General features: G+C 41.6%; 1 protein-coding gene and 1 non-coding gene across 2 annotated transcripts in view; both read left to right on the top strand.

The window, feature by feature from the left end:
• Nucleotides 1-21,748, top strand: part of MYO5A (myosin VA) — a 231,238-nt gene that overhangs the window by 166,186 nt on the left and 43,304 nt on the right. The window contains exons 19-24 of the mRNA XM_056115278.1: nt 309-520; nt 1,544-1,700; nt 4,519-4,758; nt 5,711-5,959; nt 9,619-9,712; nt 18,134-18,282. Coding sequence (XP_055971253.1) covers nt 309-520; nt 1,544-1,700; nt 4,519-4,758; nt 5,711-5,959; nt 9,619-9,712; nt 18,134-18,282 — 1,101 coding nt within the window. The remainder of the gene's footprint in view (nt 1-308; nt 521-1,543; nt 1,701-4,518; nt 4,759-5,710; nt 5,960-9,618; nt 9,713-18,133; nt 18,283-21,748) is intronic.
• On the top strand, nt 18,851-18,995 carry LOC130024996 (small Cajal body-specific RNA 1). Its single transcript, XR_008792633.1, has one exon. It is a non-coding gene; the product is annotated as a small Cajal body-specific RNA 1 (non-coding RNA).

The following is a 21,748-nucleotide window of genomic DNA, read 5'->3' as shown; positions in this document are numbered from 1 at the left end:
AATACAAACAAGTAAATAATAGCTGTCTCTAACTCACAACCAAGTTTTTGGCCTCAGATAATAATTGCAGGTAGAATAATTCTGGAAAATAACGCTTAAACCGCAGTTTTTCTTAAAACCCATTCTGTTTGCTCGACTTACACGGGATCAAAAGCCTGGCGCCACTAGTTAATCGTGACGTAGTTCAAGTTTTAGCTGATAGAGTCATTTCTTTACTGATTCTGCTTTTAGACTTTTTTTCTCCTGTAAAGCTTGATTTATGTGGTCGTCGTTTCGACATCTGAGTCAGCACTTTCTCTCAAAAACAGGACAAGGACAAATACCAGTTTGGGAAGACAAAGATCTTTTTCCGGGCCGGCCAAGTGGCCTATCTGGAGAAACTGAGGGCGGACAAGCTGCGGGCCGCCTGCATCCGGATCCAGAAGACCATCCGAGGCTGGCTGCTAAGGAAGAAGTACCTGCGCATGCGGAAGGCGGCCGTCGCCGTGCAGAGATACGTGCGCGGCTACCAGGCCCGCTGGTGGGTCTCCTGGGGGCTCTCGGTCACCCTGTTGCAGCCGCTGACACAGGGGCTGGGAACTGTCCGATTCTTACTCCAGCCCAGGACGGCGTGGAGGGTGGGGTCCACATGGCAGGACGCCGTAGTGAATTTTGAGTCACCCTTATGAATGATTTGGATTTATTTTCGAAGACACTATGAATTTCTACTCCTGGCTTTGGTATTTTTAAAATATGTTTACGTGGTCTTGATAAAAATCATCTGTAAATTAAAACGTTCGTCAGTGTGAGCCCATTGAGGAGTTTCCAGGAGCAGTTAACTGAGAAGGTCCAGAGGAGAATGACACTAAAATTTAGGACAATTTTTTTTTTTATTAGTGAAACACCAAGAGGTACAGTTGTAGACTTACAGATTTTTGTGCTTGGGTTTCGATTATACAATGATCAAATACCCATCCCTCCACCAGTGCCCATTTCCCACCACCACTGATCCCAGTATCCCTCCCACCCCCTATCCCCCCCATCCCATCCTGCTTCTGTGGCAAGGCATTCCCTTTTGTTCCCTCTCTAGGACAATTTTAATTTAGAAATATCTGTGGAAATAAATTAATGAAGAAGAATTTGGACCCAGAGAAGTGAATGAGAAATATTGTGTATTAGCAATACATATCTAAGAAAGCGGGTGATGAGTAAAAATGGGACTGTTGTAGAGAGCCAGTCTCCTGTGTAAAGCTCTAATAATAAGCACTTTTCTAGAAGGAAATAAACCGGCAAGTATTGCTGTTCTACTATAAACTTGTACTTTATGGGAGACCATACCTTTCAGTGTTCAAGGCTCAAATGAAAAATGAATATTACTGGGGGGATGTTAACAAATATCTTCGGGGACTCTACATTGTTATATTTATAATAAAAATGAAGATCTCACGTGTACATTATCGGATTAGAATGCAAGTGCTGTTTGTTAGGCGATAAACATAAGTGCTGTGTCTCAACAAACAATGTTCTTGGGTTTCTAATTTCTGACAATATGACCCTTGACCAGCTACACCAAGTTCCTGCGCAGAACGAAGGCAGCGACCACTATTCAGAAGTACTGGCGCATGTACATGGTCCGGAGGAGGTACAGGAAGAAGCGCGCGGCTGCCGTTGTCCTCCAGTCTCACTGGCGAGGCTACCTGACCAGAAATAGGTATCGGAAGGTAAGGTGTTATTTTTAACCTTTTTTTTTTTTTTTCAATCAATACTCACCAAATTTATACAAAGTACTATATGGATCCCATAGACATTAGATCTATATGGCGACTAAAAACGAAAGTGCATTTTAAAACTTTAATAAGTATAGGGCCAGAGAGCTAATACAGTGAGTAGGATACTTGCCTTGTGTGCGACCAATTGTGGCCTGACCTTGGCACCATATAGGGTCCTTGAGCACTGCAACAGGAGTGATCCCTGTGCTCAGAGCCAGGAGGAAGTCCTAAGTGCCCCTGGGTGTGGCCCAAAGGACAAAAAAAAAGTAATAACTTCTTTTCTGTCATTTCTAGGAAATATCTGTATATTCTCTTCTTATACGGTTAGTCATGATCAGAAATTCAACTCACAAAACACCATTTTTGGGGGTTTTTTTCCCTGTAAGTTTAGGAAAATGCATGATTTCTTTTTTAAGAAAATGGAAAACAATAAAAAAAAATGGAGAACAAAATTAAAATTTAAGGCTAGTTTGTTGCATTTCATGTTAAAATTTTTTTCGGTGCTCTACAGTGTGTAGAGACTATTTGGGGGGCCATGTTTTGCGGAGGATTTAACCCAAGCCTCCTGCATGCACTCAGTTTATTGGGTTGGCTCTCTAGCCCCTACCTCTCCTTTTAAAGCCTCATCTCTCCTCCTTTTGAATCACATAAATGGATTTCTGCTATATTTGAAACAGTAATGGGTGATCCTCACTAGTATTCCTTAATAGTGACAGTCAGGAGTATCGTTTTGTAATGGCTCCATGGTTAGATCAACAGTCTTCACTTTTTTCTAATGAAACATTTTTTGATCATTTTTAGCAAATCATTTCTAACAAGCAATATAAAATAAGTTACTGAGGGCCTGCTACAAGGGCTGGCTTGAGGGATGGTTGGAAAAACTGAATATAATGGTGGTGGGAAAGTGCAGTGGTGGTGGGATTGGTGTCAGAATATTGAATGCAATGAATCATCATGAACAGCTTTATATTTTTTTAAGAAAAAGTACCAATTGTACTATGTAACTGTTAGAAAAGACGAAGTCATGAAATTTATATACAAGTGGTACTACATGGAAATTATCATTTTAAGCGAAATGACTCAGAAAGAAAGGGATAGACATAGAAAGATTGCATTCATATGGGGAACATAAAGTAACAAAATAGGAGACTAACACCCAAGAATGACTGAGATTAGTACCAGGAATTTTTCTCCATAGCTTGGACGACAGCCATACATGCTCAGGGAAAAGGGATCTCAGGTAGAGAAGGGAACACCAAAAAAAGGGTGTTGGGAGGATCCTCCCAGGATGGGAGAAGCATGTTGAAAGTAGACTACAGACCAAACATGATTGTCACCCATTGTCTCTTTTGAAAACCACAATACACAATAAGAGAGAGAGAACAAAAGGGAATGCCCTGCCACAGAGGCAGGGTGGAATGGGGGGTCTGGGGGCTGGGAGGGATACTGGGATCCGTGGTGGTGGAAAATGGGCACTGGTGGAGGGATGGGTATTCCATCATTGTATAATTGAAACCCAAGCACAAAAATTTATAAGTCTACAACTCCACCTCATGATGTCTTACTAATAAAAATTAAAAAAAAAAAACAGAAAAGAAAAAGTGCCAATTTTGTTTATTGTGGCATAAAAATTAATAAACCGGTTACAAACTTTGCAACGAATGCCCTGACACAAGGCCCGCCACTTGAGCCTGCTGGTTTTGGAGGTGGAGGACAGTAAGGGGCCAGGGCTGGAGCAGTAGCAGTGGGGAAGGAGCCTGCCTCGCATGGGACCCACCTGGACTCAGTCCCTGATACCTCATATGGTCTCCCAAGACCCTCCAGTCATGATACCTGAGCTCCGAATCAGAAGCCAGCCCTGAGCACAGCAGGATGTGGTTTAACCCCCAGTCCCCCAACCCCAAACAGAAAACACAGGATAGTGGGTGAGTCTTTTTGGCTTAAGAGCATATAAGGATATAAATATGCTTATACCTGATTCACAGGGTGCCAGGTAATGTTCATTTTTTAGGTAATCATCTATTGCTAATAGAAGTCATGCCAGAAAAGAATTTTACCCTAGGATAATTCTACTTTTAAAAATTATGTGCCTTTCAGTAATTTGGTTTCTTTTTACCTAAATGGCTAATTTTACGTTGGGGGCAATACCTATTATGCAATGTTTAGGGATCCAGACCATCACTCCTGGTGATAACTTTGTCAACTGGCCAGTTGTCCCAATGCTTTGCCTGGCGATGCAGTGCTGCTTGGGCCCAGTGGTGCTTGGTGCCATCAGGGCCACCTTGACATTGCATGGCCTACCTTAGGGTGATGGAATCAAGCTTGGGGCCTCACACAAGCAAGGTATGGGACCCAGCCCTGTCAGTCAGCTATTGCTCCAACCCCCGTTTGATCTGTGGGGGGAAAATATATGCCTGAGGTATTATGTATGTTGTTGCAAATAAGCCTTTTTAATTTTTTGTTTTTGGGCCACGCCTAGTGTGGCCAGGGGATTTTCTCTGATACGTACACAGAGCCCAGGTGACCATGTTGCCTGGGATAAAAATGGAATAAGCCATACAGAGGGCAGCACCTTCACCCTCTGCTATCTTTCTGCCCTCAGATCCCGTCTGAAAGTTATTTTTCATTTGTGTAATCTGTAAGCCATGCTGTTACTTTGATTTGTTTGTGTCTCTTCCTTTTGCTAATATGCCTAGCCTGAGATCCCGAAGTGGAGAGACGAGCCTAGAGTTTCGTCCAGGGTCTGACATGCCCTTTTCTTTCTCCGTAGATTCTCCGTGAACACAAAGTGGTCATCATTCAGAAGCGGGTCCGAGGCTGGCTGGCTCGCGTCCACTACAAAAGGAGCATGCATGCCATCATCTACCTTCAGTGTTGCTTCCGTCGCATGATGGCGAAGCGTGAGCTGAAGAAGCTCAAGATCGAGGCCCGCTCGGTGGAGCGCTACAAGAAGCTCCACATCGGGATGGAGAACAAGATCATGCAGCTGCAGCGCAAAGTCGACGAGCAGGTGCGTTCTCGGCAAGAGCTGCGGGTGTGAAGTGTGCCTGAAGAAGTGCACGGGCATTGTTCCCTCCTTATCTGCCCTGCACTTGACCTTTTAGTCCTAGTGAAAAAGTGAAATGAAAGTAGTGACAGACTCGTGGGCCCAATTACAATTGTAAGGCAGGAGATTTACTTTTGAGGTCCCGGCCAGAGTTATAAATGCTCCGAACCTTTAATGCACCCTACAAAGTTCCTTCATCACTTTTGTCCATTTCGTACCATCTGCTCGTCCTTTGGCAGATGAGCTGTGTAACGTTGAGAGTGTAGAAGTGTTCAGATGTCCGGGCTTCTGTTGGTTCTGAGGAAGATACATTGTATTTACAGAAACAAAGATTTTTGATTTTTAAGAGATTCAGTAGTTCGCAGATTCAACTGCCATAAAGATGCAAAAGGGCGAAAATAAAAACAAAATTTAGAATGAAATGGGGATTACCAGAGAGCTTTCCTGAATTGGGATGAAAAGTTTTGAGACAGTAAGTTTAGATGTTAAGGAACTTGTGATTTGGAGGCTGTTTTGTGGCATCACCTGGATAGAACATAGCTATCCTATCTAACAGAGTAGCTTTTTAACGCTAATCTGTTTTTGAGAGCAAATAAATATTTGTTTCTGGATTAAGAGTCAAGTGAGGAGTTTATGGTGGTGATTTATCTTGTGATTATGAGAACATATCTGTTGTTCATCACGTAAAATAGAAGTAATTGTGCATATTCTTTCTTTGTAAAACTAGGTGGGTATTAGTTGTGTGATTAGCAATGTATCACACAACAACCAATATTTATCTATTTAGTATTTGAGTTAGGTGCTATTAATGCTATGATGATATTGCATAAGTGTGTAATACCGTATAGTTTTCTCACTAAATCAATTTGATGGTGTGTATGAATATTTACTTTTTGTTACTTGTGTATGTTTCAAGAACAAAGACTACAAATGCCTCATGGAGAAACTGACCAATCTGGAAGGCGTCTACAACTCTGAGACTGAGAAACTGAGAAGTGACTTAGAGCGTCTTCAGCTCAGTGAAGAGGAAGCGAAGGTTGCCACCGGGCGGGTTCTGAGTCTGCAGGAGGAAATCGCCAAGCTCCGGAAAGACCTGGAAAGAACCCAGTCAGAGAAAAAATCCATTGAAGAACACGCAGACCAATACAAACAAGAAACTGAGAAGGTAGCAACTAATGTTCACATTTTCTCTGTGTGCTTTCACGGGGGGAAAGTCTGGTTTCTTGACCTGTTCATGTGACTCGGTGATGGTTAGAAATGTAGGTTAAATACAAATTTTAATTAGTTCACAATTTGCATTTCCCATGCATTTCTCTCACATAGTCAGTGAATAATACCAATGAGAGATTTCTTGGCTCTGAGCTGTATTAAATATTCATAAAAATACCTCTACTTAAGGCTTATTGGGGAAAATAATGAATATTCAGTGAGCCCACCAATTTTTCCATCTTTTTTCTTTGTGCTTTTGTTGCACACCTGGCAGTGCTCATAGCTTATTCTTTGCTTTGCTCTCAAGGATTGCTGTTGGCAGGCTCTGGGGAACATATGGGTGCCAGGACTTCAACCTGGGTCAGCTGTATGCAAGGCAAATGTCCATACCCACTATACCATGATTCTGACCCAATTTTTTCCATGTTAATGAAAATAAAGCAATTTTAGATGGCTGTAACATTCTGGCTGGAATCACAGTATACTTAACTAGACGCGACTTCTGAATGTTAACAGCTGCTATCATTCATTCATTCATTCATCATCCTGTTATTCGTCGATTGCCTCGAGCAGGCCCCAGTAACGTCTCTTTCATCCTAGCCCTGAGATTATATTCAAGGCTATTTAGGAGAGTGAGACCCATCATTGTTACTGGTATTTGGCATATTTGGTACGCCACGGGGAGTTTGCCAGACTCTGCCCTGTGGGCAGGCTACATTCGATAGCCTGCCAGTTTGTCCAAAGTAGAAATAAGACAATAAGATGTCATAAAAAAAAAATGTTAACAGCTGCTATCATGAGGCCCTAATAAAATTCTTTGGTAGTCAAGGTCTTAATTTATCTTTTCATATGTCCAGCAGAGCTATACTCAGTATATGGAAACAGGAGTCTATACATGGAGACTAGGGAAGTTAGGAAAAACCAGCACAATCAGGTCATTCTGATGCTTCTGTCTCTACCTCTTGTTACAAGTTGATCTTAACATCCTCCAGCAGGGCTGGAGTGATAGATAGCACAGCGGTAGGGCGTTTGCCTTGCACGCAGCCAACATGGCCGACCCGAGTTCGATTCTTCCGACCCTCTCGGAGAGCCCGGCAAGCTACCGAGAGTATCTCGCCCTCACGGCAGAGTCTGGCAAGCACCCCGTGACGTATTCGATATGCCAAACACAGTAACAACAAAGTCTCCAATGGAGATGTTACTGGGCCCGCTCGAGCAAATCGAAGATCAACGGGAGGGCCTTTAATTAATTTTAATTAAACATCCTTACATTAAAACAAATAATTTTGTCATAGCAAGTAACAATTCATATATGCATTTCAAAGGAATAGTCAAGGTTTAAGAACTTTTCGTGGCTTGTGGTTGTTGATATTTTGAATCTCTAGATATTTTCACATTCCTCTAAATCTGTCAATTATTTAAGCATCTTAAAAACGTTGTCTTCTTTCTTCAAAGCCATATTGAGGGGCCATAGCTGGAGCGATAGCACAGCGGTAGGGCGTTCGCCTTACAAGCGGCCAACCTGGCCGACCCGAGTTCGATTCCTCCGCCCCTCTCGGAGAGCCTGGCAAGCTACCGAGAGTATTCAATATGCCAGACACAGTAACAACAAAGTCTCCAATGGAGATGTTACTGGGCCCGCTCGAGCAAATCGACGATCAACGGGAGGGCCTTTACCTTTACCTTACCTTATAGAGATAGTACAGTGGGTAGGGCATTTGCCTTGCATACAGCCGACTGGTGTTCAATCCCCGGCAACTCATATCGTCCCCCAAGCAATGCCAGAATCAGGAATAAACCCTGAGCATCACTGGGTATGACCCCCCCAAAATCCAAAAACAAACAAAAACCAAATGAAATTCGTATCTTTCTGGCCTAACAGTACCACACACGAGCAGATTCAACTTTATTTCTTTTCATTTGATTGTCTTTTGCTTTTCATACTCTCGGTTCTTTTGTGTGGAGTCTAGTGATAGGAGAGCCATGGAAATGGCTCTTTCTGACTAGATATAGCTGCCACAGTGAAATGTTTTGGTGTCACTATGACAGCTGTTTCTAAAGTTAGAAACAAAGGTTTGATAGAAGTGTGTTTCCAGTCAAATATATACCGAATTTTCTGGAAGATTTTTGTTTTATATCTTTGGGGGACCCACACAAGGGGAGTGGTGTACCACACGGTCCTAGGGCTCAAGCCTGTGTCTCCCACATGTAAAGCTTGAACTTTAGCCCTTTCATCTATCTCCCACTCTCTTCTGGACAATATAAAAAATAAATTTTAAGGGGCTGGAGCATTTGCCTTGCATGCAGCCGACCCGGGTTTGATTCCCAGCATCCCATATAGTCCCCCAAGCACTGCCAGGAGTAATTTCTGAGTGTATGAGCCCGGGATAACCCCTGTGCATCACCGGGTGTGACCCAAAAAAAGAAAAAAAAATTTTAAAACAACACTTGCCTAACTCTGGGAACGTGGGTTAGGTTTGTTTCGTAAAAGCTCCACGGGTACCATTAGTTCTTGGTTGTGCACGTCTGACCAAGAGAAGTTTCTCTCGAGCCCACAGAGATATGGGGTCTTTATATTGAGAGCTGTCTCCAAAGCCATTGTGGGCAGAGGCAGAGATGGACCATCAAAGTGAACACCCCTGGACCGATTTCTGAGTGACACCATGTTGTCATCTCTGGTGTGGCCTCCTGGGCCCCTCAGTGCTAGGGCCTCATTTCCTGTCTCTAGACTCCTGGTGCTTTCACTTATGAAAAGAATCGCTCTCAGAGTTCATTAAGTATATTTTCAGAAAAAGTAAGTGGCTGTTCACTCATCACAAGCACACATTTTATTCCAAACATTGAGTAAAATTACGTATTTTGCAAAGTTACCTTTAGTTTTGATTTTACCTCCTGGGAATTTTTATCCAACCAGGAACTATAAAGTTAGAGGTCAGTGATTTCTTAAAAAAAAAAAAAAAAGCACTTTGGTAAAATATTCATAATTTAAAATTTACCATTTTAATCATTTCTAACTGTGCAATTCTGACATTAAGGATGTTCATACTTTTTTAAGGCATTGGTTTATTTAAACAGGATACATATGACTAGTTTGCAAACCTACAATGCTTTTAAAAGACTAAAGGGAATATCTCTTTGTCCATACAAACATCAGGGCACTTGAGACAGTCGTATGTTAATTTCCATAGTCAAATGTCCTTCATATATTTCTGAACCCCTGAATCTTTCTCTCATTGAATCCTGTAAGCATGTATTTAGAGTGTTAAGATGAGGAGGCCTTACCATTTCATGAGCAAATGCTTCCTCGGTGCTGGCCATTTGCTAAACAGCAATCATCAGTTTCCTCTAGTTTATTTGGGAAGAAGTCAATCCCTAATAAGGGCTATAGAAATGTCCTGTAGCACTGCGGAGAAGAGACATTTAATTGGAGGTAGTTTCCATGAAGTCTCTCGGGAGGTACAATGTTTGAGCCGTGTTTGGATGGTGAGAGAATGTAGCTATACCAAGAAATGAGGCCCTGAGATGTGGAAGAGAGGAGAGACACAGTATGGTCTTCAGATGTTGTATTATTCTTCCTCTGTGTAGTCATCTCAGATTATTGTTTGATTTTTGTAGCTGGTATCAAATCTGAAGGAAGAAAATACTTTACTGAAACAGGAAAAAGAGACCCTCAATCAACGTATTGTGGAGCAAGCTAAGGAGATGACAGGTAAGGCATACGATTCTGGGGTTTTTTGTTTTGTTTTTAAAAAGACATCTTTGGGGCTGGAGAGATAGCACAGCGGGTAGGGTGTTTGCCTTGCACGCTGCCGACCCGGGTTCAATTCCCAGCATCCCATATGGTCCCCTGAGCACCACCAGGAGTAACTCCTGAGTGCAGAGCCAGGAGTAACCCCTGTGCATCGCTGGGTGTGACCCAAAAAGCAAAAAATTAAAAAATAAAAAATAAAAAGACATCTTTGGATGGAGAAGATTATTCATGACTTCTACTCAGATCTCTTTAATAGCCACATCCACTTGCCCACATACCACATACCACATGATGGATATGTCGTTCCCAATGTTCTCCCTTCCGAAATCCAACATGCCATCTCGTCGGTAAAGAAACAAAAAGCACCTGGCCCAGACAAGATCAGACCTGAACACCTGAAGAACTTACCATCAGTACTCATCAATACATTAGCTCGACTCTTCACACGCTACCTGTCTGAATGCAAGGTTCCATCCCAATGGAAAACCAGCAAGACTGTACTACTATACAAGAAAGGAGACACCCACGACATTGGCAACTATCGCCCAATCTGCCTATTGTCTGTCATCTACAAACTATTCACTCGAGTCATCCTGAATAGGATTAGCAGAACACTAGATGAAGGACAACCATGTGAACAAGCTGGATTCCGAAAAGGATTCAGTACCATCGACCATATCCACACAATAACCAAGCTCATTGAGGTATCTCGGGAGTTCAAGATGCCGCTCTGTCTAACGTTCATTGATTTAAAGAAGGCCTTGATTCTGTTGAGACGGAAGCGGTCATGGAAGCCCTAGCCAATCAGGGCGTACAAACTCAATACATCAGGATACTTCGTGAGCTCTATTGCGGATTCACTACCAAGATCTCACCATTCTACAAAGAAGTAATCATCCATATCAAGAGAGGGGTTCGGCAGGGTGATACCATTTCACCAAAACTCTTCAGTGCCACCCTCGAGAACATCATGCGACGACTAGAATGGGAAAACATGGGAGTGAAGATAGATGGTCGGCAACTACACCACCTCCGCTTTGCTGATGACATCGTTCTAATAACACCAAACATCAGCCAAGCGGCACAAATGCTGGCGGACTTTGACCGTGAGTGTGGAAAGGTCGGACTACAGCTGAATCTTACGAAGACAATGTTTATGAGAAACAGCCTTGTTCCTGACGCTCCATTCGCTCTCAACGGAACCACCATCTCCGAATGCAACAGTTATATATACTTAGGTCGAGAAATCAACATGATGAATGACCTGGCACCTGAGTTGCGCAGGAGGAAGAGAGCGGCTTGGAATGCCTTCAAGAGCATTGAAGAAATAACTAAAAGGACAAAGAACCTCCAACTACGAGCACATCTCTTTGATTCCACTATTCTTCCTGCATTAACATATGCCTCAGAGACCTGGACCCTACGAAAACAGGATGAGAACGCTATTCGGGTCTCTCAAAGAGGAATCGAAAGAACTATGCTTGGAATATCACGATTCACTCAAATGAGAGATAGAATCCGGAGTTCTGATCTTCGTCAACGCTCAAGAATCAGAGACGCTGTCTCATTTGCCAAGACATCAAAAATCAGATGGGCTGGACATGTAATGAGGTTTACAGACAACCGCTGGACTAGAGCCATTACTGATTGGATTCCACGAGACATCAAAAGATCACGTGGACGCCCACCTATAAGATGGTCAGACTTCTTCGTCAAGACCCTAAATGATCGGTTTCAGGCTCTACATGTTCCTAAAACGAACAGATACCATTGGGCTACGCTAGCACGCAACCGGGATGAATGGAGACGTTACTGGCACCCGCTCGAATAAATCGATGAATAACGGGGATTAAGTGATTAAGTGATAAGTGATCTTTGTTTAATAGAATCAACAGAAAGCTCCAGGTGGGTCTAGCGCCCCCTGGTGGGGTGGGATGGCTCCTTTCAGGAAAAACTAGGATCCTTTCTCTTCCCTGCTGCTACCTCTCCAGCATCCAGACCATGGGGTACCATATTTCAATGATATTTAGCGTCCTGATGTTTTTTAGAAGTTTTTTTTCTTTAATTTTTTTATTTTATAAGTTCACAATATTTGATTACATTTAATATTCAAACACCAATCCCACCACCATTACACCTTCCCACCACCATATTTGTGATGTTTGCATTCCAAGCCCCATTCCCTGAGGCATAACCGAAATAATATGCTTTGTATTGTCTGTTATGGAAAACCACTGAAAATGCTACTAAAAAGTATCCGGAAACAGTGTGAAGATTGTTCTATTTTGGCAGGGGCCATTAAGACATTCTTTAGTATATCACTTACATGTTGTTAAAAGTTGAGTGATGGGGCTGGAGCAATAGCACAGCGGGGTAGGGTGTTTGCCTTGCACACGGTCGACCCAGGTTCAAATCCCAGCATCCCATATGGTCCCCCGAGCACCACCAGGAGTAATTCCTGAGTGCAGAGCCAGGAGTAACATCTGAGCATCGCAGGGTGTGACCCAAAAAGAAAAAAAAAAGTTGAGTGATGCGAGTTTTCATATATATATCAGAAAATATGTATATGTGCATATATATATAAATATATATATATATTTCCCTCTATGATTGGTTGCCTACTATTTTAACCCCATCAAATGTGGTGTGGTGCTCTTGGAGAATGGGTAGGGACTGTCTTATGATTTGTGACCATGCGGTCCAGGAATAGGTTCACTCGTACGTGAGTCTTGGCCCTAGCATGTAGAGTTGGGAGGTTTTTGTCTGCTGGGGCATGGTCCTTTGGGTCGGGGAGGGCTCTCACCCTCTCTTTCTGGGGTTCCCTGAGTGAAACAGCCTGCACAGGGTCAGGTCCGGTGGCAAAGGGATACAATTCTAGTTAGCATGAGATCAAAGTTTTGTAAGTACCTTTGTTTAGTATGCCAAACAAAGTCACAAGTCTTGCAATGGAGACATTACTGGGCCCGCTAGAGAAAATCAGTGAACAACGGGAGGACAGTGCTACAGTGCATTGCTACTTTTGTTTGGAGCTAAGTTTTTCTTTTTCTTTTTTTTTTTTTTTTTTTTCAGCTGGGAGGGCACATTTGGTTGTTCTCAGGGTTTATTCCTCCTGGCTCCATGCTCAGGGATCATATCCCTGGTCGTGCTCGAGGGACTATGTGTGGTCCCACCTGGTTACCATACGCAAGAGCAGAAAATTACTCCTGTGCTGTTCCTCTGGCCCCTAGAACTAAAATCTTACTTTTTATGTTGATGCTGTCATCAACAGATTTATAGATTCCAGTAAATTTGTAAAGTGCTTTAAACATTTTACTTGAATTCATTGATGAACTTATGATATGGGGCATGGGTGGTAAGGGAGGCAGCGTAGAACCCCACCAGACTGACAGAGCAAAGATTATAGGCCATAGAGTTGACTCAGATGTGACTGCTGAGGATGTTTAATGAGTTTAAAAAAAAAAAAAGAGTGGTGTAAGTATATGAAAATATAAGTTTAGAAATGACAGAACTGAAGAGTTGGTAAGTGAAATAAAAAAAAAAAAAACCCTCAGTTGGAAGACTTTGGCAGCAGAATAACAGCAGCTGAGAACAAAGTCATTGCATTCCAAAAAGAAATGCAGAAAATCTCTAGAAAACCTCAGAAGATGGGAAAAGAAGTTTCGGAATCAATGAACAGCACATGAGTGAACTGTGGAACAAGTTCAAGAGGAACAACGCAAGAATCATCAGAGTCCCAGAGAAAGAAGGGAATTTCAGAGAAGGTCATTAGTCAATGAAATCCTAGCTGAGAAAGTCCTAGAGTTGAGGAGTGCATGCACCAAGATTCAAGAGGCCTTAAAGATTTCAGCCAAATGAGACCCAAATAATAATGTTCTAAGACAGCATAACCAGAATGATAAAAGCCAAAGAAAGACAGAGGATATTGAAAACATCAAGATCAAAGAAGAAAATGATATACAGAGGAGCTTCCTTAAGATTCCCAGCCGACTTATCAAGTGAGACTGTCTAGGCAAGATCGAAGGAACAGTACAAAACCTCACAGATGAGCAACAGCTCAGGACTTCATAACGGTGGAACCAACTTTGCTAGGAGCGATACAAGGGACTTCATTAAGACAATCCAGACTTCACAAACATGCATAACTTATACAGAATGGTAACATTAATAATGACATAAACTCCTTTATGTCAGTAATCCCATTCAATGTCAATGGCCCAGATGTTACCAACCAAAAGACACAGAGTGGCACAGTAGATAAGAAATTTAACCCAACTTTCATTTTTATTTTGTTTAATTTTTTGCACTTTATTCAAACACCTTGGATTACAAAGTTATTCATAATGCATTTGTTATAGACATTCAATATTTAACACCAATCCCACAACCAGTGCGACCTCCAACATTCAATTTCATTTTCCCAGCCACCCCCATGCCTTCCCCCTTAGTAGGCCCGAAGTAATTTATTTTATATTGCTTGTTACAAATGGCTAATTGAATCATAAAAAAAAAATAATTCAGTAAAAAGAAAACTTGTGACAGCAGGGGAAATTAAATCTTTGAGGATTTACTAAGCTGTTGTTGCTAGTTGAGTCTTCTGTGTTACTGTTTTTATGAACTGAGCTCAGTTGGTTTCTCTTACTTTCCCATCTTCTTCAGTGTGCTTTGACTGGGATGTCAGTCTTATGGGGTTTGGAGGTGTTGTTTGGCCACGTTTGTAGATGCACACTCCAGAAACTCCAGAATATTTACATGATGGCAGTTGTGGAATGTCGGTGTGGTTGCCAGGACTTTCAGGAAGTAAGGTAGCTGTCTGTCCCCCCACTCTGGGAAAAAAAAATCCCCAGAGTTCTCAGCCAAAAAGCCCAGTTAACCTGAAATTTTCAGCAGTTTGTCATTTCTGCAAAGTGTGATCATGAGGAGGCAGAGTCCAGCGTGGGCATAGCAGCAACTCCTGGGCTGTGAATTTGGCTGCCGGGGCAGAGTAGGGTCTCACTCCCTCCTTCCCAAGGGCGCCCCAGAGTTCTTAGCCAGAGAATTCCATGAATTCTTGCAGATAGTTATCTCTTCTGAGATTTAATCATGAGACTGTAAAGCTGACCTGATAGTAAAAGTTAAATGGAAGCAGTTTCGGGATGTATAACCCAACTTTCTGCTGCCTACAGGAGACATTTTAATAGTCAGAGCAAACACAGCTCAAGGTCAAATCTTGAAAACTTTATTTCAGGCAAACAATTCCCTTTGGAAAGATGGGGTAGCCATACTTATATCAGACAACATAGACTTCAAGCTTAAAATGTTGTAAGAGGGGCTGAAGAAATAGTGAAGCAGGGATGTAGTCCAGGGGCTAAGGCACTTGGCTTTGCATTCAGCTGACCCCAGTTTGATCCTGGCATGGTGTGTGAACCCCTGAGCACCACCAGGATTGACCTCCGAGTACAGAACCAGGAATAAGTGCTGAGCATAGCTTGGTGTGGCCCTCCCAAAACAAAACAATGATATATTAAAAGAATTAGCCAGATATTATCATTTTGATCTAGTATTCAAAAGAACATATGTTTTCTAATTTTCTAATGTTTTGAGATGCTTTGTTAATTTTAAGATGAAGTGATAAAATTAACTGCTATGTTATTATTAATGATGAAGTTGAGATCGAAATAGTACCTGTTAACTTGAGAGAAATTAATGAAAACAGTGATTAAGAGTATTAAGCTTGGAATGTCAGCTAAAGTCTCAGGATAAAGCATTCTGAAAGCGTGAGTCTTATCTATCTCGATTAAAGTTACGATGCTGTTATGAAAAAAGTACTCTTCTTCACTCATGATTAGGGAAATGCAAGTCAAAACAATAATGAGACGTCATCTCCCACCTATGAGAATGGCACATATCAAAAAGTTTGGAAACAGCTAGTATTGGTGGTGTTGTGATTAGAACAGAACCCCCATCCACTGTTGGTCAGAATGTTGTCGGCTTCAGCCTCTATTGGACAACAATACGGAAATCTATCCAGAAAGTTGATATGGAACTACCATATGAACCAGCGACACTACTTCTTTTCATCTATCCCCAAAATACAAAAACACTAATTTGAAAGGAGCTGTGCACACCTATGTTCATTGCTACACTTAGTACAATAGCCAAGATAAGGAAACAACCCAAATGTTCAGCTGCAGATTAATGGATCAAGAAGTGTGAAATACTCTGTAGCTTCAAGAAAGAACAAAATTATGCAGCTTGCCACAGCATGGATAGAAGACAGGCTATCACACTAAGTAAGTCCGAAGGAAAGGGGTAGCTACAGAGTAATCTCTCATAGATAGGACTTAAGGTAGCAACAGATGTCCAAAGGCACACAATATGAGAAGTGACCCACACAAATTGTTGGTGTGGGGCAGAGTAGGGGTTGGTTTGAGGGGGTGGGCATTGGGGTCCTTGGGGGAGACAGGTGGGTACACAGGTAATGGATGTAGTATTGGAATTATGTGCATGGAAACCATTCACAGTATTATAAACATCAGACTCTCAGTCAAAATACTTTTTAGTAAAAAGTAAAGCCATAGTGCTGTTTGGTTTTTTTTTTCCTAAATTGCATGTTTCTTCCCATTGAAGGGCACAGTGTATAGAAAAGTCAACGAAATGTGAAATGAAACTTTAGATGGTAACAGGTAAGGAGTAAGGTAAAGAAAAGTAGCCGGAAAACAAAGTAAGGAGGAGATAAAGGGAAAAGTCACTTTTCCCTTAAAAGAAATTGCTAGGTTGCAGAAAGCAATGGAACTGTCCAGAATGATGAGAATACTTTCAGAATAGAAAATGCTATTTGAAACTAACAGATGAAATTAAGAAATAATAGTGAATTTGCCTTAGAAAAATTGCCGGACAACTTCTGCAAACTGGTGAAAGTAAGAGGCAATTTATAAATGTTACAGACAGAAGAAATTCTTTATTCTTTATAAATTTTTGTATTAGAGCCTTGCACAAGGGCACACTATGGTGGGCATCAGAAAATCAGTGGTGACGGGACCCTGCAGACCAAAATGGAGCCATAGCAGTGATCAGGGCGGTTAGAGTGAGCCGTAGATATTCACGTAAGAGAAACTCGGTGCTAGAAAGTTTCCTGTCATCCATGTTGGCAGCATGGCTCACTGTGTTAAAATATATAGCCACAACTGTAGGCTTTTTCACTTGACTTCTATTTCCAGTTCGGGCTAGTGACCAGAGTGCAGATGATGTGTCATGTGTGAGTTGAGCAGGCAGCACAGTGAGGGCTGAATGGGCGGGCCAGGGTTCCCCGGCAGCACACAGGAGACGACCAGCTGGTAAATGGCACACATGACCAGGTGCGGGACCCCTGCAGAATAGAAGCTGGGAGAAACAGCCAACAGGGAGTTCAGAGCTGTGAGACAACAGCTCCTGGGGAAGGAGGCGAACGGAGAGAGAGAATACAGATAGCTGAGAAGTCTCAGGAGTTCAGGCATATCTCTGATTTCTTTGGAGCATAAACTAATTCGACCAAGGACACTTTATAAATAACCTGAAAGAATACTATTAGAATAAAAAAATTGTTATAAAAGTTTCATGATAGAGGCCTGAAAGATAGTACAGCAGGTACGGCTTGCATGCAGCCAACACAGGTTTTAGTCCCCGTATGGTCCCTGAACCCATCAGGAATGACCCCTGAGCACCACACTGATTGCCTCCCCCCCCACCCTGCACCCCCCAAAAAGGGCAGAGAGATAGTGTGGTGGCTAATGTGTGCCTTGCACACAGCTGACCTGAGCTTGATTCCCAGGATTGTATATGGTCTCCCAAATACTTCCAGGAGTGATTCCTGAGTACAGAGCCAGGAGTAACCCTTGAGCATCACCAGGTGTGGTCCAAAAAAAATTTTTTTTTAATTTATTTTTATTTATTTATTTTTTGCTTTTTGGGTCACAGCTGGTAATACACAGGGGTTACTCCTGGCTCTGCACTCAGGAATTACTTATGGTGTTGCGCAGGGGACCACATGGGATGCTGGGAATCGAACCCGGGTCGGCTGCGTGCAAGGCAAACGCCCTACCCACCGTGCTATCGCTCCAGCCCCAGTCCAAAAGAATTTTTGTTTAAATTTCATGATAATGACTAGTGAACATTTATCAAGGACATACTGTAACTAGTAAATGAACTATTGACATTGTCTATAGCAATAGAAGACAGTTGATGGTTATAGTTATAATTAAGCTACTTCATTTTGGAGTTGTGATGCTTGTTACCAAGATACTCTGCTGAGTACTCTTCATATCAGTGCTAAAAGTAAAACCCCATGCAGAGAAACTGGAAGTTAGAGTACATGTTTGCATTCCTTTATGTGGAGCCTTTTCTGCATGTTTTTCCCTCTTTCAGAGACGATGGAGAAGAAGTTAGTAGAAGAAACAAAACAACTGGAACTCGATCTTAATGATGAAAGGCTGAGGTATCAGAACCTTCTGAATGAGTTCAGTCGCTTAGAAGAGCGATACGATGACCTCAAAGAAGAAATGACTCTGATGGTGGTGAGTCAAATAATCTTGCTTTATTTTTATGAAAAACTTAGACAAATACAAAATTAGATTAAATAATAGCTTAAATCCATGCATACTTATCAATTTCAGATCATCAAAACAATTCTCTTCCATTCACCTTATCCAATTGATTATATTTATTATTTTCTGTTGTTATTGTTATTACAGAGGTAGAACCCCAGTTCTCATAAATGTACCCTGTCACTGAGCTACATCTCTGACTCTGGAAATTGGATTATGTTAAGGCAAATCCAGAAATTATATGAATTTTTAAATACTTCAGTAAAGTCACATGGATTATATGTAGGTTTTAGATGTACAACATTAAAATAAAAGTCATGTGGTGGTGGAGAATGGGCACTGATGGAGGGATGGGTATTCAATCATTATATAACTGAAACCCAAGCACAAAAATTTGTAAGTCTACAACTGTACCTCATGGTGTTTCACTAATAAAACTTAAAAAAAAAACAAAAAACTAAGAGAGATCATAGTTAGAAGAAAATTACTATGAGAAATGCCACTTCAGTTGGGATACCAGAATGCCTGCTGTGTTTGCGATCATTTTGTATTACTGTGCATTGGTCTTCAATCTGGGAAGACTTCAAAATGAGGTATTTAAAGAACAAAAAAAAAAAATAAAAGCCATGAATCTTTTTAAGCTTAGTGTATAAAAACACGAGTTATAACTCATGGGCACAGCTGGCGAAAAAAAAGAGGGAGGAAGCTAATATATAAAGCTGAGTTTTATTTACTGGATAACATGTTGTAAGACTTGTATGTCAAGCAATATTGATATACTTGAACGTTCCTCAGCGAGGCTTTAGTATGATTTGAAGGTACATAACATACCTACAAAAAGAAAATTCAGGGCCCAGGTGCAGCTCAGTGATAGACTGCTTGTCTGGTTTATTTGTCTCCCTGCAAACCGCCCCCCCCCCCCCACACACACACAGAAAATTCAGTCCCTGTTAATGATAAATTCCTGACTCCTTCGTATCTGCCATTATCTTTTGTGCTTTTAGTAGTCCTGTATACTCTCCCTCTTCTACTTACCTGATGTCAGGAAATGGAGTTCCTGCTCCCTCTCTTGTTCCTGACAAGTATCAGCTGGAAAGTAACCTAACGGGCCCACAGCAGCCGTACAGTAGGCATGCTCTTACCTTGCACTGGCCAGCCTGAGTTCAGTCCCTGGCACCCGATGTGGCCCCCCAAGTTCTGCCAGGAGTGATTCCTGAGCACAGAGCCAGGAATAAACCCTGAGCACTGCTTGGTGTGATTTCCTAAAATCAAACAAAACATAAATAATAACTTTTAAAAATAAAATGAAGGTAACTTAATTACACAAATGGCCGGGAATACTTGTGGATCAATTAAATGCTTTGGACCCTGGGGAGATAGCTGAATTAATAAAGCACATTTCTGGCATATATAAGGCCCTTAACTCAATGCCTGGCACTGCGTGACCTCCCCTAGCATTGCTGAGTATAGCTGTAGTTGTTGCTGTGGCCGCTGTATAAGGGAAAGTAACATGCTGGGGATCCAATGATCCCGGGCCTCACACATGGGAGCTATGCACCCACCATTAAACAATGGCCTGACCCAGAAATGTTGTTACAAAGATCGTTTTAGTCCATTTGCTTTGCTTCTTTACCACTTGTGACTGAAACCATCTTGTTTGTGCCTTTCTCTTCCTGAGTTATTTCGTATAACATAATCTCTTCAAGTTCCACCTATGCTGTCACAAAATGCAAGATTTCATCATTTAACACTAGCTGAGCAGGAAGAATTCCATTGTGTATATATAGCCTATATCTTCTTTTTTTTTAATTGAATCACCATGAATTACAAAGTCATCAAGTTCCTCTTGATTTGAAGTTTAGCGCACAGTATTCCAGCACCAAACCCTTCATCAGTCAGTGTCTGTACATCTTTATCCACTCATCCTTTGCTAGATGTTTAGCTTATTCCCATGTCCAAGAAGCAAAAAAAAAAAAAAGGCAATGAGGTGAGAGCAACAGGTAGAAAGGGTGAATTTGATAGCAGTAAGAGGTACTGGAACCTTGGTTATGATTGGGATGTTTGCATTTATTGAGCTATATTCCTGAAATTTGCATAACTTTGTAAACCAATGATAATTTTTTTAAAAAATAAGAAAGATTATTCACAAAATAAATGTTTCACCTTACAGATAATACAAACTTATCTCAAGGATGTTGTTAACACATTACGTAAAACCTCATTCTGCCCTAATTTATATGTAACATAGAGAAATTTGAAGTAGATCACTATTGTTCTTATAATTGGCATGTCTGAAGGACCCTAATTAATTCTTATCTTATTTTCTATAATATATTCTGCCCTTTTAAACCTTTTCTTCTTCACATCCTCTCATTCTGAGCTGTCTTGAGAGGTCCTTTTCGTCTGTCTGTACTGTTATATTCTCCCAGTGTTTAATTCTTGAGTGTGCTTTTACTTTACTGGATAACTAGACTAGCACTGTGGTCAGTTTGGTTTGTGCCCCATTGGGCATTTTTAAGAATGCCAGTTACTTGAGAAGTTCAGATGTAAGATTGGGAAAATAAATTATTGATGTCAAGTAAATGTGGCAGTTAACCAGGTAAAACAAAGATACAAAAACAGACATGTTTAGCTTATTTCCATGTCTTAGCTATTGTACCGAACATTGTAAATTCTTTAATATTACTGCCTTTGAACCCCAGAAAATAAAATGAGAGAAACATGTGCTGGCAACTGTATCACTATCTGAGCATAATCTGAGCATATTACAGCGATGTCAGTGAATTACCAGACTGAAAAGAGTGCCAGCCTGGTGGGTCTCTGGATCTCTTCCTGTGACGGCCTTCACCCCCAGACTTAACAGAACTTCCTGCTGAGCGAGTCACTGCCCAGTCCCTCCTGGTCCCACAGGGCTGTGGAAAGGAGAGGTGCAGCCCATCAGTGAACCCACTTGATTTCTGAGTTCCAAGCCTGAAACCTACCTCGTGTGACTCATTGTCATTTCTTTTGAGTAACAAAATGGCCAGTACAAAGGGGAAGAAAACATAGAAGACTGGCTGTTGTTTGCTGCCTATTTAATAGTTCACTAGTCTCATTTCCTAGTTTCAGATGGAATCAAAATCATAGTTTTTGCAGAAACGTTTGCTTATAGAGAATTTTTTAAAGTCAGGGTTAGGGGCTAGATATAAAGTTAGAGGGTTAGGGCACTTGCCTTGCTTGCAGCTGACTCCAGTTCCATCCCAATCACTAAATCTGGTCCCCTCAGTACCACCAGAAGTTATCTCTGAGCACAGAGCCAGGAACAAGCTACAAACACAGCTCGTGTGGCCCCCAATTAGTAAGTAAAGTAAAGGCCCTCCCGTTGATCATCGATTTGCTCGAGCGGGCCCAGTAATGTCTCCATTGGAGACTTTGTTGTTACTGTGTCTGGCATATC

Source organism: Sorex fumeus, unplaced genomic scaffold (assembly GCF_029834395.1).
Source record: "Sorex fumeus unplaced genomic scaffold, SorFum_2.1 ptg000029l, whole genome shotgun sequence".
NCBI lineage: Eukaryota > Metazoa > Chordata > Mammalia > Eulipotyphla > Soricidae > Sorex > Sorex fumeus.
Note: the sequence above shows the minus strand (reverse complement) of the source record. Positions and strands in the feature narration are given on the sequence as shown.